The sequence below is a fragment of the Aquila chrysaetos genome, chromosome 12 (assembly GCF_900496995.4).
Source record: "Aquila chrysaetos chrysaetos chromosome 12, bAquChr1.4, whole genome shotgun sequence".
Lineage (NCBI taxonomy): Eukaryota > Metazoa > Chordata > Aves > Accipitriformes > Accipitridae > Aquila > Aquila chrysaetos.
In genome coordinates this window covers 42,188,323-42,201,330 of record NC_044015.1, presented here as the reverse complement: position 1 = coordinate 42,201,330, position 13,008 = coordinate 42,188,323, and the positions used below count along the sequence as shown (strand labels likewise).

At 39.2% G+C, this 13,008-nt stretch overlaps 1 protein-coding gene across 2 annotated transcripts; it reads left to right on the top strand.

Annotated features, from left to right (window-relative positions):
• The first annotated feature begins 714 nt into the window (after nucleotides 1-714).
• Nucleotides 715-13,008, top strand: ZRANB2 (zinc finger RANBP2-type containing 2). 2 transcript variants are annotated; one of them, XM_030032819.2, is made up of 10 exons: nucleotides 715-861; nucleotides 1,263-1,315; nucleotides 1,450-1,558; nucleotides 2,873-2,955; nucleotides 4,554-4,630; nucleotides 5,201-5,338; nucleotides 6,216-6,388; nucleotides 8,618-8,704; nucleotides 10,477-10,641; nucleotides 11,183-13,008. In XM_030032819.2, the coding sequence occupies exons 1-10, from the start codon at nucleotides 806-808 to the stop codon at nucleotides 11,244-11,246; spliced, it is 1,005 nt and encodes a 334-aa protein (XP_029888679.1). In that variant the 5' UTR covers nucleotides 715-805; the 3' UTR covers nucleotides 11,247-13,008. The 2 variants fall into 2 exon arrangements, with proteins under 2 accessions (XP_029888679.1, XP_029888680.1); XM_030032820.2 differs by having other exon boundaries at nucleotides 719-861; nucleotides 1,263-1,319.

The following is a 13,008-nucleotide window of genomic DNA, read 5'->3' as shown; positions in this document are numbered from 1 at the left end:
TGGGGTTTTTTTTTTTAAATAATGGATTTACTTGAACACTCTAACATTAATATTCATACCGGTGCTCTGTCTTGTTCATATTTAAAACGCTCTGTGTGTTCTTATGGGGATTTCCTTGAGGCCGTCACACCAAGAAGCCAGTCTGAACCTTGCGCGCTCTCTCGTCTGTGAAAACGAGACCCTATTTACTTTCTTTTTCATTCTATACCCGTAACTGACAGTTTCTCAGTTTGTTTTACTGAAGTGAAGGTGTACACGCTGGCATTCTCCGGCTCCCGAGGAGGAGCCTGGGCAGTTCTGTCCCCGGGAAGTCGGGGTGACAGAGCCACAGCAACAGCTGGAGGAAAAGAAACTGCCACGAACAAATGAGCTCATCCACGAGCGGTCAACACCCTTCCAGGGCTGACGAAGGCTCCCTCACCCCGCCGGGCCGGTTCCCCGGTACCCACGGCGGCTCCCTGCCCCACTCCCGCCTTTTCTCCTCAGGCACACAGCCCGCGCATGGCGGCCGCCGACACCGGCGCCCCGCACTGCGCATGCGCCGCCACCTCCTCGCCGCCGCAGGCGGCCCTCCGGCCCGCTGGGGGGCGCGCTTCCTTCCCCATCCCCGCCCCTTTCCCGCGGCCGGGCTGAGGCGTCCGAGCCGCTGCCTGACCAAAATCCCCCGCCGGCGGGCGGCCCCGCTCGTTGAGGCGGCAGGGCGCAGGCGCGGCGGACAGCCCGGCCGGCGTAGGACCCCGGTCCTCTTCCGCGGCGGCGGCGGCGGCGGCGGCGGCGCTGGGCTCTGGGCTCGGCGCGGCCCAAGATGTCGACCAAGAATTTCCGAGTGAGCGACGGGGACTGGATCTGCCCCGACAAGAAGTGAGCGTGGGCCGTGAAGGGGGGGGTGTCCGTGTGTCCGTCCGCCGTGGGGTCCGGGGCAGGACAGTCCCGCGGGGCAGCACCGGCTCCGGGCCGCCCCGGGGGAGCCGCGGCCGCCGGGTCTCGGGGGGCGGCTGCCCTCCCTCCTTCCTTCCCTCCCTCTTTCCCACCCGAGCTTCCCTGCAGGGTCTCACAGCTCCTGGCCCCCACCGCCCAGCGGGTCCGGCACCGGCCCTTCCCCCCTCCCCCGTCCCCCCGGCTCGGGCACGGACTGAGAAAGTTCGTGTTTTAATTTGGAACAAGTTCAGTTCGCAATATAAAGGTGGTTTTTTTTTGACTGGTGTGTGTGCGCTTTCCAGCGTTAACTAGCGTCTTCGTTCTCCTTCTGTTCTTATTTTCAGGTGTGGGAATGTTAACTTTGCTAGAAGAACCAGCTGTAACAGATGTGGAAGAGGTGAGTATCTGAAAGGATCTATCTCTTTCTTTTTAAAACAAAAGAATATTAAATCTCTTTAATTAATCGTGAAGCAAGATGTTTGAGAACTGTTTTGTTTTTTGTCGTTGTGTTTGTTTTTTTTTCTTTTCCAGAAAAAACGACAGAAGCCAAAATGATGAAAGCTGGAGGGACTGAAATAGGAAAGACACTTGCTGAAAAGAGTCGTGGCCTCTTCAGTGCTAACGACTGGCAGTGTAAAACGTACGCCCTTTTAAAAAATGCAGAGTGTTTTCTTAGAGCCGCACAACACCACCACACCTACAATACGATACTTAATTTTGTCAGTATAAATTTACTTGTGCTGATGAGAGGAGTGATAAAAACTCACAGCTATTCCACTAGTAGTGTGTTGCTGTGAGGATAGCATTTGTTTTTGTTCGCTGGACAGCAGTTACTTAATTAACATGACTGGAAAAAGATTGAAAAAAATCAACATTAGACAGGTAAAAGTTCATATTCTGATAAGCTGAGACACTTCTCAAGTTTGGAAGAAACGCGTAGATGGAAGTAACACCTTCATTGCAGTATATTTTATTGTTAACGTTCACTAAATATTTAATGAGTAAAGTTTAGCACATAGCTAAATTGTTAGCTGTTTCCCCAGGCCATCTATTGAGAATATGAAGATCTAAATTAGGAAAGGACTACTTCAATGATATGCTTTGATTTTTGAAAGGTGCTTTCAGATTTTGTGGAGCACTTTTAAGGTTTTCCATTTTTGCCGATTGAGTAAGCTGTCTGACCAGTGAAATCTGGGGGTTTTTTTATTTTTATCTGTCGGAACTTAGCTGCATTCAGCCTGACGGGTTTCCATTTGCACTGTTCTGCAGCACGAGACAGGCAGGTTTCCCGGGCAGCGCCATGGGTCCCAGTGTCTGAGGGAATCCACTTGATGCCACGCTTCAGGATTGTCGCATCTTTCCAAGTTCATAGCTAGGCTGTGTCTTGTGGACCTTCTCCTGTGCTCTTTGGGACTGAGCAGCGTTCTGATGATAGTGTTACAGATGGATGAAGTATGAGTGGCCTTTTAGGATGCTGTAAGATAGAAATGCAGCATATGTGGAAGCATATAACTAGCTGTGCATCAGTGGATGACGGTGACTGCTCATGAGCATTATTCCTGTGGTAGCTTCTTTGTTAACTCCCCTGAACTGTGAATGCCACTAGTGGAGAGTAGTGAGGAATTTTAACACTTCTTGTGTAGTCTTATTTCTGTTAACTTGTCTGCCTACCTGCCTATTACTTTTACTTCTTTCCCCTTGATTGATACAGTATGGTCCTCTTCCCATCATCCTCGTGCTGGTGAAATACCCATAGACTCTCTTGCAGTTCTTTGTGTCTTGGTGACTGTTGGCCTTGGAGTTAATTGTGTTGTACTGGTGACTCCAGATCACGGCTAAAACTCGACAAATACATTTTTATTATTATTTTTTTTTAAGTGTTGCCTCAACACTTAAGCTTTTTGATTTGAATGAAATGTTTCTTATTTCTGTTTTCTTCTTTTTGCCTCTGAAGATGTGGTAACGTGAACTGGGCCAGAAGATCAGAATGTAATATGTGTAATACTCCAAAGTATGCTAAATTGGAGGAAAGGACAGGTAAGGTGTATATGGTTTTAAAAGACTGAAATTACTGTACGAAAACTTACTTTTATAAATCACAATGTAATTTAATTAAAGGGGTTGTTTCTGCAGCAGAACTAGCAAAGTTGAATGATCTTCCATATGTAAATAAATCTGTAGGTTCTTAGACTTGATTACTTTTAGTAGTGTGTAAAGTATGCGATGGTTACATTTGGAAAGTCAATGAATATTCGGCTTAAATTGCCTCTGTATTTGATTTTTATACTAAGGCATTTGGAAGGAGTAATGCAGTGTTTTATTAAACTCCAAAAGGTCTCGTGTATATATTGTGTCTGACTACGGAGGACTGAGCAGTCACAAGAACAGCATTAAAGGCTGTATAGATTAGACTGTTATCTCTTAATGAGGTTTGAGGTTTGGTCACACTGTGACACATTTAAAGTTCCTCCTGCATTAGCAATGAACCCGGTGGTAACTAGAACAGAAGATATCCTTACAGGGCGGTTGTAACTATTTATACTGTTACCTCTGCAAACGGGATCAGGCAGAGAATGTAATGCATAGAGTGTAACACTAATGCATAGAAAAAAAGCAGCATGGAGAAGAGCACAGAGCTTATTATTCAAAAGGAAAAAGAATATTTTTAAATATTTTTACTTAATATTTGGATAATATTGAAGAATAGTATTTAATTGTATTTCCTATAATATTTCATAAATTGAATATTTTTTATAATTAATTTTTCAAGTTCTGGTGTCCTTCAGAGTAAATTTACAGTCACGTGCAGGACACCTGGCATGTTGCACACGCTTGCAGTAAATTACAAAGTCAGCTGACATTAAAATGAGCTGTTGAAGTTTTCCATTTACGTTATAAAAAGGAGTAGAAAGGTTCTTAAGGCAGATCTTGGCAGTTGTACAATTCAGTGCAACTACAGGATGCTTTTATTCCTATTGCTCCCTGAGGATATATACGTGACTTGTATGTCACAGAACAATTGCGATATGGGAGCAGACTGGCATGCCCAGAAGCCACCAAGGAGGCTGCGTGCACGTAGGACCTGGCTGTGGCAAAGAGGCTGCAGCAACACCAGCAGCTGGGAAAGCAGTTTGCCAGTGTTGCCCTCACCTCACGTTTCATTGCCTGCTTTCCCGAGTTGGCTACTGGCTGCTCTCACAGGTGGGATTTTGGTCTTCAAGGGCAGTAGCTTTTACTCTAGCCCTTTGGAGACGTTCTTGTGTTTATCCACACCAAGGCAATTGTCAGGCACTGCAGCCCCACCAGAGCTCTTCTGGGAAGCTGGTTGCTCAGCATGGCTGTAATCCTGAATTTTTTTCTTTTTTTTTTACCATTCTTTTAAAACCTATTGCTTCTGTGTTGTTTATGTGTCTTAATCCATTTTCTCAATTAGGTTTCTGAAGAACTATGTTTAATGAACATGTGTGGGAACAATTCATGTTCCTCTTGAGATCATGTTACATTCTTATGGCATATATTTATAAATCCACTGAAGGCTTCCAGAACCTGTGTGAAAGTTTAGAATAAACTTTGTGCTTAATGTAGCTGAATTTGGTGCAGCTCAAGAGATTGTCTTGTTTTACCCCTTTTTAAAGGATACGGAGGAGGATTTAATGAACGAGAGAATGTTGAATATATAGAACGTGAAGAATCAGATGGGGAGTATGATGAGGTAAGATTAGGTGCAGGTGTTACTCTGGAGTTGTGTGATTTGCATTTAGGATGTGTGCGTTTGCATCCTTAAAGGGAAAAGCGCGAGTCAGGAATACATTGTGTTGCATCTTTTTGTCAAATGCTCAAGTGTGAAAGTTTTGAACTGAAAGTGAATGCATCTGTTTTGTCTTTTTGTGGGTTAAAAACTTAAGAATGAATTCAAATTAAACTGGTACAAGCTGAATTCATTAAACTTCTTGGGGAGCTGGCTTCAGGGTCATGCATGTTGTTTTCAGCCAGATGTTCAACACTGTTTTATAAAGATAACCCACAGACACGAGTATGAAATACTCTTTTGTTAAATTCAGATTTCCATTAATCTTGTCTGTGGGTACTAATTGTATCTAAGATAAGTATGTCTTTAGGAAGTTTCTTGTTGCTAATTGGTTTCATGATACTTTTCCTTCCCTTTGAGCAATACCTTGTTTGAAATTGATGTATATTTATTTTCTCATAGAAGTTTTATCAAAAAATACAGTTGGAAATTACTTTTGATTAAATTGTATTCTAATGGAATAAAATTTCTTAGTTTGGTCGCAAAAAGAAAAAGTACAGAGGGAAGCCGGTTGGTCCTGCATCTATCCTGAAGGAAGTAGAAGATAAGGAATCTGAAGGGGAAGATGAGGAGGATGAGGATGAAGATCTCTCTAAATATAAATTGGATGAGGTAGCGTGTTCTGTTTTTTTCCTAGAAATTATTTTTTTAATTATTATTACAGTGCTGTTTAGTATTAGTAGGTAAGGTTTGGTCTGTACTTTGAGCTGCCTTTAGAGCAATGTAAAGGAGTAGCTATCAGAGTATTGCAGTCTACAGCTTCTGTAAAGTTTGTGCACAAGCTTTGTTTTGTTCTAAATACCTGCATTCAAAGATGTATAATTTTTTTTAAACCATAAAAAATTAAAAGCTTATCTGAGATCAGAATAAAAAATTTTGAGATCTTTATTTGGAGCCTGTATGTATGGTTACCATATAAAGGGATTGTTCTTGAATTTTATTCTTAGCCTTTTAAAACCACGTCAGATTTATTTTTTATAAAATGGAATAAAATATTCAGAGATTATTTTCATCTTTCCTGAAATACATGATCGTCACGTACTGGATTGTCCACATCTTTGGACAACAGTCCTGCAGAGACATGCTTATGTGCTTATTTTTAACACAGCAGTCACCAAATTCTGCATATGAAACATGTCTCTGCAGAGTTATGCTATGGTTATAGATTTTGAGCCTGAAAATTCTTCCAGGCACTCATTTAAAATAACTGGTAAAAATGAATGTCTGTATTTTCATTAACGTCATTAAGTATCAGAAAATGGGACTTCAGATGGGGGTTTTGCAAGCTTTTTCATAGTTTGCTTTGAAAGACAAATTTTCAGTCGCTCTTTACTCTTAAAATTTTTGGATCTCATTAAATGCACAAACAACAGTATTTTCAAAGGTTGAAAAAAAGCACAAAATAAACCACAGAATAAGTAAAAAACACTAACTGAAGAAAACAATCAAAATATTTCTTAAGTATTTTTTTATATCTGCATTTTTTCAGGATGAGGATGAAGACGATGCTGACCTTTCAAAATATAATCTTGACGCCAGTGAAGAAGAGGACACTAATAAGAAAAAGAAATCCAATAGGCGCAGTCGTTCTAAGTCTCGATCTTCCCACTCACGATCTTCATCGCGCTCATCCTCTCATTCAAGCTCAAGGTCTAGGTCCAGGTAAACGGGTACAGGTCACGGGTAACGCCAGGCAAAATGTCAGTATCTAACTTCTTTATTTACTTTTTTTTCTTGATTGCCTTACAGTTTTAGTTTCATAATGTTAACAATTCTATGTACAGAATTTACACAGGTAGATAATGTTCTTTTCTGACCTTCTGTGGGCCCTCAGTAGGGAGGCTTCATATGTCTTGTTGCTTGTTTTAGTAAATTTAAGTTGGTATTTCAATTGAGTCCTTCAAAAAAATGTAAAAATATAACTTATTTTCAATTTTATTTTTAGGCTTGTTGGCCATATGTGATTCAATGGGTGAACTTTTTTTAGCAATGTTAAGTAGAGTTGTTGAACAGAGAAGCAGAAGGGTGGTATTGTTCAAGTGGGAGGAGGTGGCAGAAGAGGGCAGTGATGATGCAGTTCGGACAGATTCAGTGAAAGGACAGAATGGAAAATATCCTGGAAATAAAGACGAGAAACTTGAACTTAGTTTGTTGGCAAGCGACAAAGCTTTAAGTACGGTGGCAATGTTGTCAGAATAACACTAAAGGTTTACACTGATCATGGAGCCACAAAAAAGTTTACTGGGTAGATTTAAGATCTCACATTATTATTTAAATTCAGTAATATATGAACAATTCAATAAATGTGTAATCATGTGATATAAATCATGTAGCTTTTTAGCTGCCTTACAACTAATACAAGGATGATACTGATAAGTTTAAAACCTCAAATCGGTACTAGCTCATAGGGTTATACATAAAGTTCATATACATAAAGTTCAAGTTTCTTCTAATCTTCCTAGCTTTGTAACCACCCCTCTCTGCTCTCACCGCTGGGATCACTGCCCTCATTCTTCAGACCCTCATAGTAACCAGATGTCAGCCTCTGTCTCGGTTTTGTCTTTCTCCCCATTGCTGTCATGCTTTTTTTCATGCTGCCTCTTCTATGAAAAATTATGTTCTTCACCATATGTATTGTCGGCCTCCCTGCTGCTTCAAATGCCATCTTGAGATGTGTATTTGCGGCCTGGTTCCAAGGAGCAGCACTAAGTGAATAATAGTGACTAAGCTAACCGGCTCTCAGCATTTTTTGTAAATGAAGTGAGATGTGGAGCACGATCTTTGAGGAAGTGGCTGTATTGTCCTGTGTGAGGACAGTATGCTGCCAGTATGGGCTGCATTTGAGTATAATTCTTAGGTTTAGGGGTGGGAAGGTCAAAGAAGACAGAACTTCATCTGGCCCTAACTTTGTTAATTCACAAATGTTAACAGGGAGGTAAAAAGTAGCTCATCATAACTGACATTTGCTAGGGATCTTTCAACTTTCTGTTGAACTTTTTGCTTCTAGCTACAGATAATTAATTGGAAATATCAGTTGCCATTTGTGGATACTTCTTTGTGTTTTTTAAAAAAGTTTAAATATATTTTCTGGTTAGCATGTGTTCATACCACTTCTGTTTTGCACAGAAGAGTGCAAAGTGAGAAAGACATGGTAACAATATAAACTGAGAGATTGACAGCATGTATAATATACATTTTTCCTGAAAAGACTATTAGAATTTGATTGCAATGCCTTCTTTTTACAATGGTTACTGCAATTCCGCTACCGTTTTTGCATATCTTTTGTGGTTTGTGCTTTAAAGAAAAACCATCAACATGAAAAATTTGAAAATTATTTTGACTAGTTACAAGTAGTGTTAGATATGTCTGTATTTTAGCAAAGAATTAACTACTGCTTAATTTTTAATGCAGGGGGAAATCTTTACGAAAACTTGAAACTGCTTACAAAATGCTTGTGAGAACTGACTTGGGGAAAATTTGAGCTAGCTAGTCCTAATACTCTTACCTACTCTGCTTTTCAAAGAAACTGATGGTTTTCAAGTTAAGGCACAAATTAAAAGCTAAGGCATTGATTTCATGAAATAGTTAATAGATATGCAGTTGTTTCATTTTGCCAAATAACTGCAATAGTGTTTAATTTTTGTGCTTTGTTTTAGGAAACATAATAAAAAGCTGACTTTATAAATTTTTTTAATGCACCCTCTTAGTATGTTAAAGTTTCTGTTTTAAAATGTACTATGGTGATAGTGGGGGAGTAGGAGGAAATTGTCACTTCTTTAGTGACTCTAGGCCAAATTGTATTGATGCATCGTTGCCTCTACTCCTAACAGTAGTAGTTACTCTGCTAAATAAAGTCAGACACTGGAAAAAAAATCTTCCATGTTGTTTCAGGTCCCATTCAAGAAGTTCTTCCAGTTCCAGATCAAGATCTCGTTCCAGTTCCAGAGAACACTCTAGATCTCGTGGGTCGAAATCAAGGTGAATGAGGTAGCACTCTCTCCTTGCAGAGAGAAAAAAGGGCAGAAGAACCAACCACTTGTTGATTTCATCGTAAAATTATGCTGGTCAAAAAACATTAACTCATTTTTATCTTGGAAGTCAGAATTCCTGGGGTCTCTGCACGAGGTTGTTGCCACTACAGATGTGTTTCTTGAGAATGCGAGGTTTTGGTTGAAGAGTTTAAGTCTGATCTAAGCTAGACAAGTGGACGCCACAGATCTTCACTTTGAAGGAAGAAGAAATTGAATGCATGTTTACTTGCTTCAGTAATTTTTGCTGTTTTTACTATTTCCACTTTGGCTACTTGATGTGGAAGAACATTAGAAAATACGCTAGACTGCTGGTTTTGCGTTCAGTGATAACTTATTTAACATATCTAACTTCCACTAGATAGTGCTGCCATTGTCTTTATAAATGTGGGGGGAATGTATAAAAATGTTGATAGCACATCATGTGAGAAGCTGACAGGAGTTTGAGCTAGCTGACCTTTTCTGTATAGCAGTTACTGACCTGTGTGGGGAAAAGTAACAAAAGCACCAAGTTCCTTGAGGTGTCCTTGCACAGGCATCCTGTTGGCAGGACTTTTCCTTTTGCGATGGAATGAAGAACTGTCCCATCTCCATGCATGCAGAGAATCTTAAAACTGTAAATAAGGAAGTTTGAGTTGGGAAGACCAATCACAAATGGTGCTGCTGCCCTTTGGCAGCAGAAATGTGCTGTGGATTGCCACATGAGGGTCAGCGCGAGATGGAATCGATACTTTTAGGAAGAGAAGAAGGGTGCCTGTGCGCCCACTAGATGCTGAAGTGACTCGTCAGCTGAGCTGGGTTATTTGCTTGTGCCACACAGCATCCACCGAGAGTCCTCGGTGTATTAGCTTATGTGAAATAAGACTGCTTTGTTATTTACAATGAGAACCCTGAAAATATTTTAACAACAACATGCACTGTGTTGTTGGGGTTTTTTTAATTTTTTATCCAGTTTACTGGGAAAAAAAAAAAATTCCTGTTGGGTGTTTTTATACAATTTTGGAATTAGAGTTTAGGAATTTCTAGCTCTATTACTTTTTCCACAAGTCTTTTTTTTCTTGGTTTTTTTAGATAACCAAAGTGATCTTTGAGTGCTTGTAAGTGAAGCTGGTTCTTTTTTTTTTTTTTTTAAAATGCCAAAATGACTGTATTCTAAGAGATTTTTTTTAAAATACTTTGTTGTAGAAGGTCTCACTCTCTACACAAACTTATTTTAAGATTCAAAATTTACCTTCTGAGGGTTTTTACTATTCTAGTAAGATGAACATTACTGTACAAATCTCCAGTGTGAAATAGCCATTAATATAAAGTGAAACATTGTTAAATCAGCATTACATCTGTGGTTTTCAAGCCATTTTGCTTTGTGAATTTAACTGCTGAGGAAGGTCCTCATATAGGCTACTTCCTGTCCCAGTCTCCCATCGCTTCTTTGTTAAAATGTGTCATTCCGGTGAATGCTGGAAAGAGGTTTCCAAAACATTGGTGGTCTGTATATCAAGAAACATTATTTAGCAAAATTTATTAAGAAAGCTACCACGGCAGTAGAAGTCTTTATTGGCAGATAACTAAGGAGTAAGTATTAAAGCATCCACACATTTATTTGACAAAACACTGACGTAACTAGAGTAGTGAGTGTTCGTGAGAACTGTCTCTTTTTGTTCTTTCTTTGTTCTTTCTATATTATACCAGAATTAAATCTGATTTATTTCTTAATCAATAAAGATCCAGCTCCAGGTCCTACAGGGGGTCTTCCACCCCAAGAAAAAGATCTTACTCAAGCTCTCGTTCATCATCTTCCCCTGAGAGAAGCAAGAAGCGAAGTCGTTCTAGATCTTCTTCATCTGGTGATCGCAAAAAAAGACGATCGAGATCACGGTCACCCGAAAGGTTTGGGTTTATGTAGAATAAGAATGGGTGTATTTAAATGTGTGATTTTTTTTTTTATTTATTTTTCCTGAAGGACTGAGATTCACTGGGAAAGAATTGAATCTGATCAGTTATTCTGATATTAAAAGTAGTTTTCTCACTTCCCCTACTCTTACTTCCTATTAAAACCTCTCTAATTGCTTTTTTCCTGCCCCCCCACCCCAACGAAACTTCCTCCTGGTAGGAGCATGTTCCTTAGAAAGACCTGGGTCACCATTCTTTTCAGTGTGTGAAAGTGTTAATGTGTACATTATTGATTTATTTTCATAAGTAAATATTGCATTTAGAAATTGTATTCTGCTTTCAGTCTTAAACTTACATTTTTAGTACTAAATTCACATTCATGAGCTTAAACTGGTTTAAAGTTATTTCTATATTCTTATAAGGCCCCTATCAGATATACTTGGCTTCCAGCTATTATAGGATACAGACTACTCAAAGTGGATGCTAAAATTAATTTCAACTTATTTCTTTGCATGCTTTCTCCATTTATATCTTACAGACGCCGCAGATCGTCATCTGGATCTTCCCATTCTGGTTCCCGTACAAGTTCTAAAAAGAAATAATGTATTAAATCTCACATTTAAAAAAAAAAAAAAAAAAAAAAAAAATTCCAGTCAGTGCATGAGACATTTTTAAGAAGTTGGTGTCTTACTTGGTCAGAAGTGCTAAATCTGCTAGTAGAGATGCATGTCTGTCCTTGCTTTCTGGAAAACTGCAGCTTTGTTCATTCATGAAACAAAAAGTGAGGTAGCATTTTAAGCCATAAACTCCCTAGAGCAGGTGTGAAGTTTTATTATTTGAGTAAGGGGCAGGTTTATTTTTAAAGACTCAGTTACTCGATTCCTGGCTCTCTTACATGTATGAGGCAGGTTGGATATGTTCTAATACAACTCTGCTCTTCGTGTGACAATTACGAAGCAGTATCTGAGGAATAGAGGAAAAACCCATGAGCTTTCTGCATCCAACGCCTGAGCTTGTTTGATGTAGCTCGTATGGGACCACAAAAGATTAGCGTAGCTGTAGGGCTGGTGTTACCCATTGGATGACAGTAGTGAGTACTTAGGTCTAATTATTTTTTTGTTTTTCTGTGTTGAAGTAAAAGTATAGATGGATGCCCCTCTCTTTAGCTATGCTCAGTGCAAAATAGCTGTTAAATACCCAGTCCATCATATGATTTGGTAGAGAGTGAATTAGACTTCATTCCGTCGAAGCGAGGACGTTTGAGACATTGGGCGCTATCCTCTCCATTGCTCGAGTCTCATAGCTGCCAGTGCCTGTCACTAGAAATTATTTGCTGCAGTCAGCAAAGTGCCCTTTCTGCAGTGGGTACTGGCTATGGTATTTTCACATGCATGGAACCGGGACTCTGCGATCCTTTCTTGCAAAAGGATCATTTAGGAACTACTCTCGAGATGGAGGAATATGGAACTAGCTTCTCGGAATCAAGTGAAGCTTCTGCAGGCCATCTGTAAAATTCATTTTGGGCTGACTAAAATTTTCAAGGTATCTGAATTTTATTTATATTTAAAAATGAGAATTAATAAACTCTGTAGAAAGTTCTGACATCTTAAATGTGTTCTTGATCAGTCATTCTTTTTCCCTTAAATATAATTTATGGCTTAAAATGCTTTATTGAATCTATTTTACTAGCAATATCACATTAAAACTTGGTCTCTCTTGAGCTCCGTTTGGTTAAGAAAAGTTTAAGTATCTTCAGTGCCATGACAAGGTAAGTATGTTAAGGAAAATTCTTCTTTTTAAGCAAGTAAACAGCAATATATCTGCATTTATTTCAGTAATAAAACTTCCAAGCCCATATTTGACCACTTTCTTTAAATGAACTGCACAAAAACAAACGGAGCAAAATTTAAAAACTACATTCTGCTTTCTTTTTATTTTTTTTAAGACACTTCTTTTGGACTGGTATATAAGCAAAATGTTTTTGTTGTAGAAATATTTTGATAATCTTTTTGCAGAAAAAAATGCTCTGCAGTTTCTTCTTTAATGCTTTCTTTTATATCTAATTTCAATGCTAAATGTGTGTAGATTGCACAAGAGCAGGTTAGTCTTGTAACTGTGCCTCTGACGACTTCAAAGTCCAACTACTAAATTGTAAAGATCAGATCAAATAGATGCTATGTTGTTAGCCTTTGGGTTTTTTCTTGTGCTTTGTATTAAAATTGTTGCTGTACTTAACAGATGAAAGTTTTTAAATTTAGCAAATGATAGGCTACAGACAAAGGAAAATTATGGTTTCTTTTGGCTTAGATAAAATGTAAGGCAAAATGATTCTGTAGACAAGTGTAAATAAAACCTGTGAGTCAA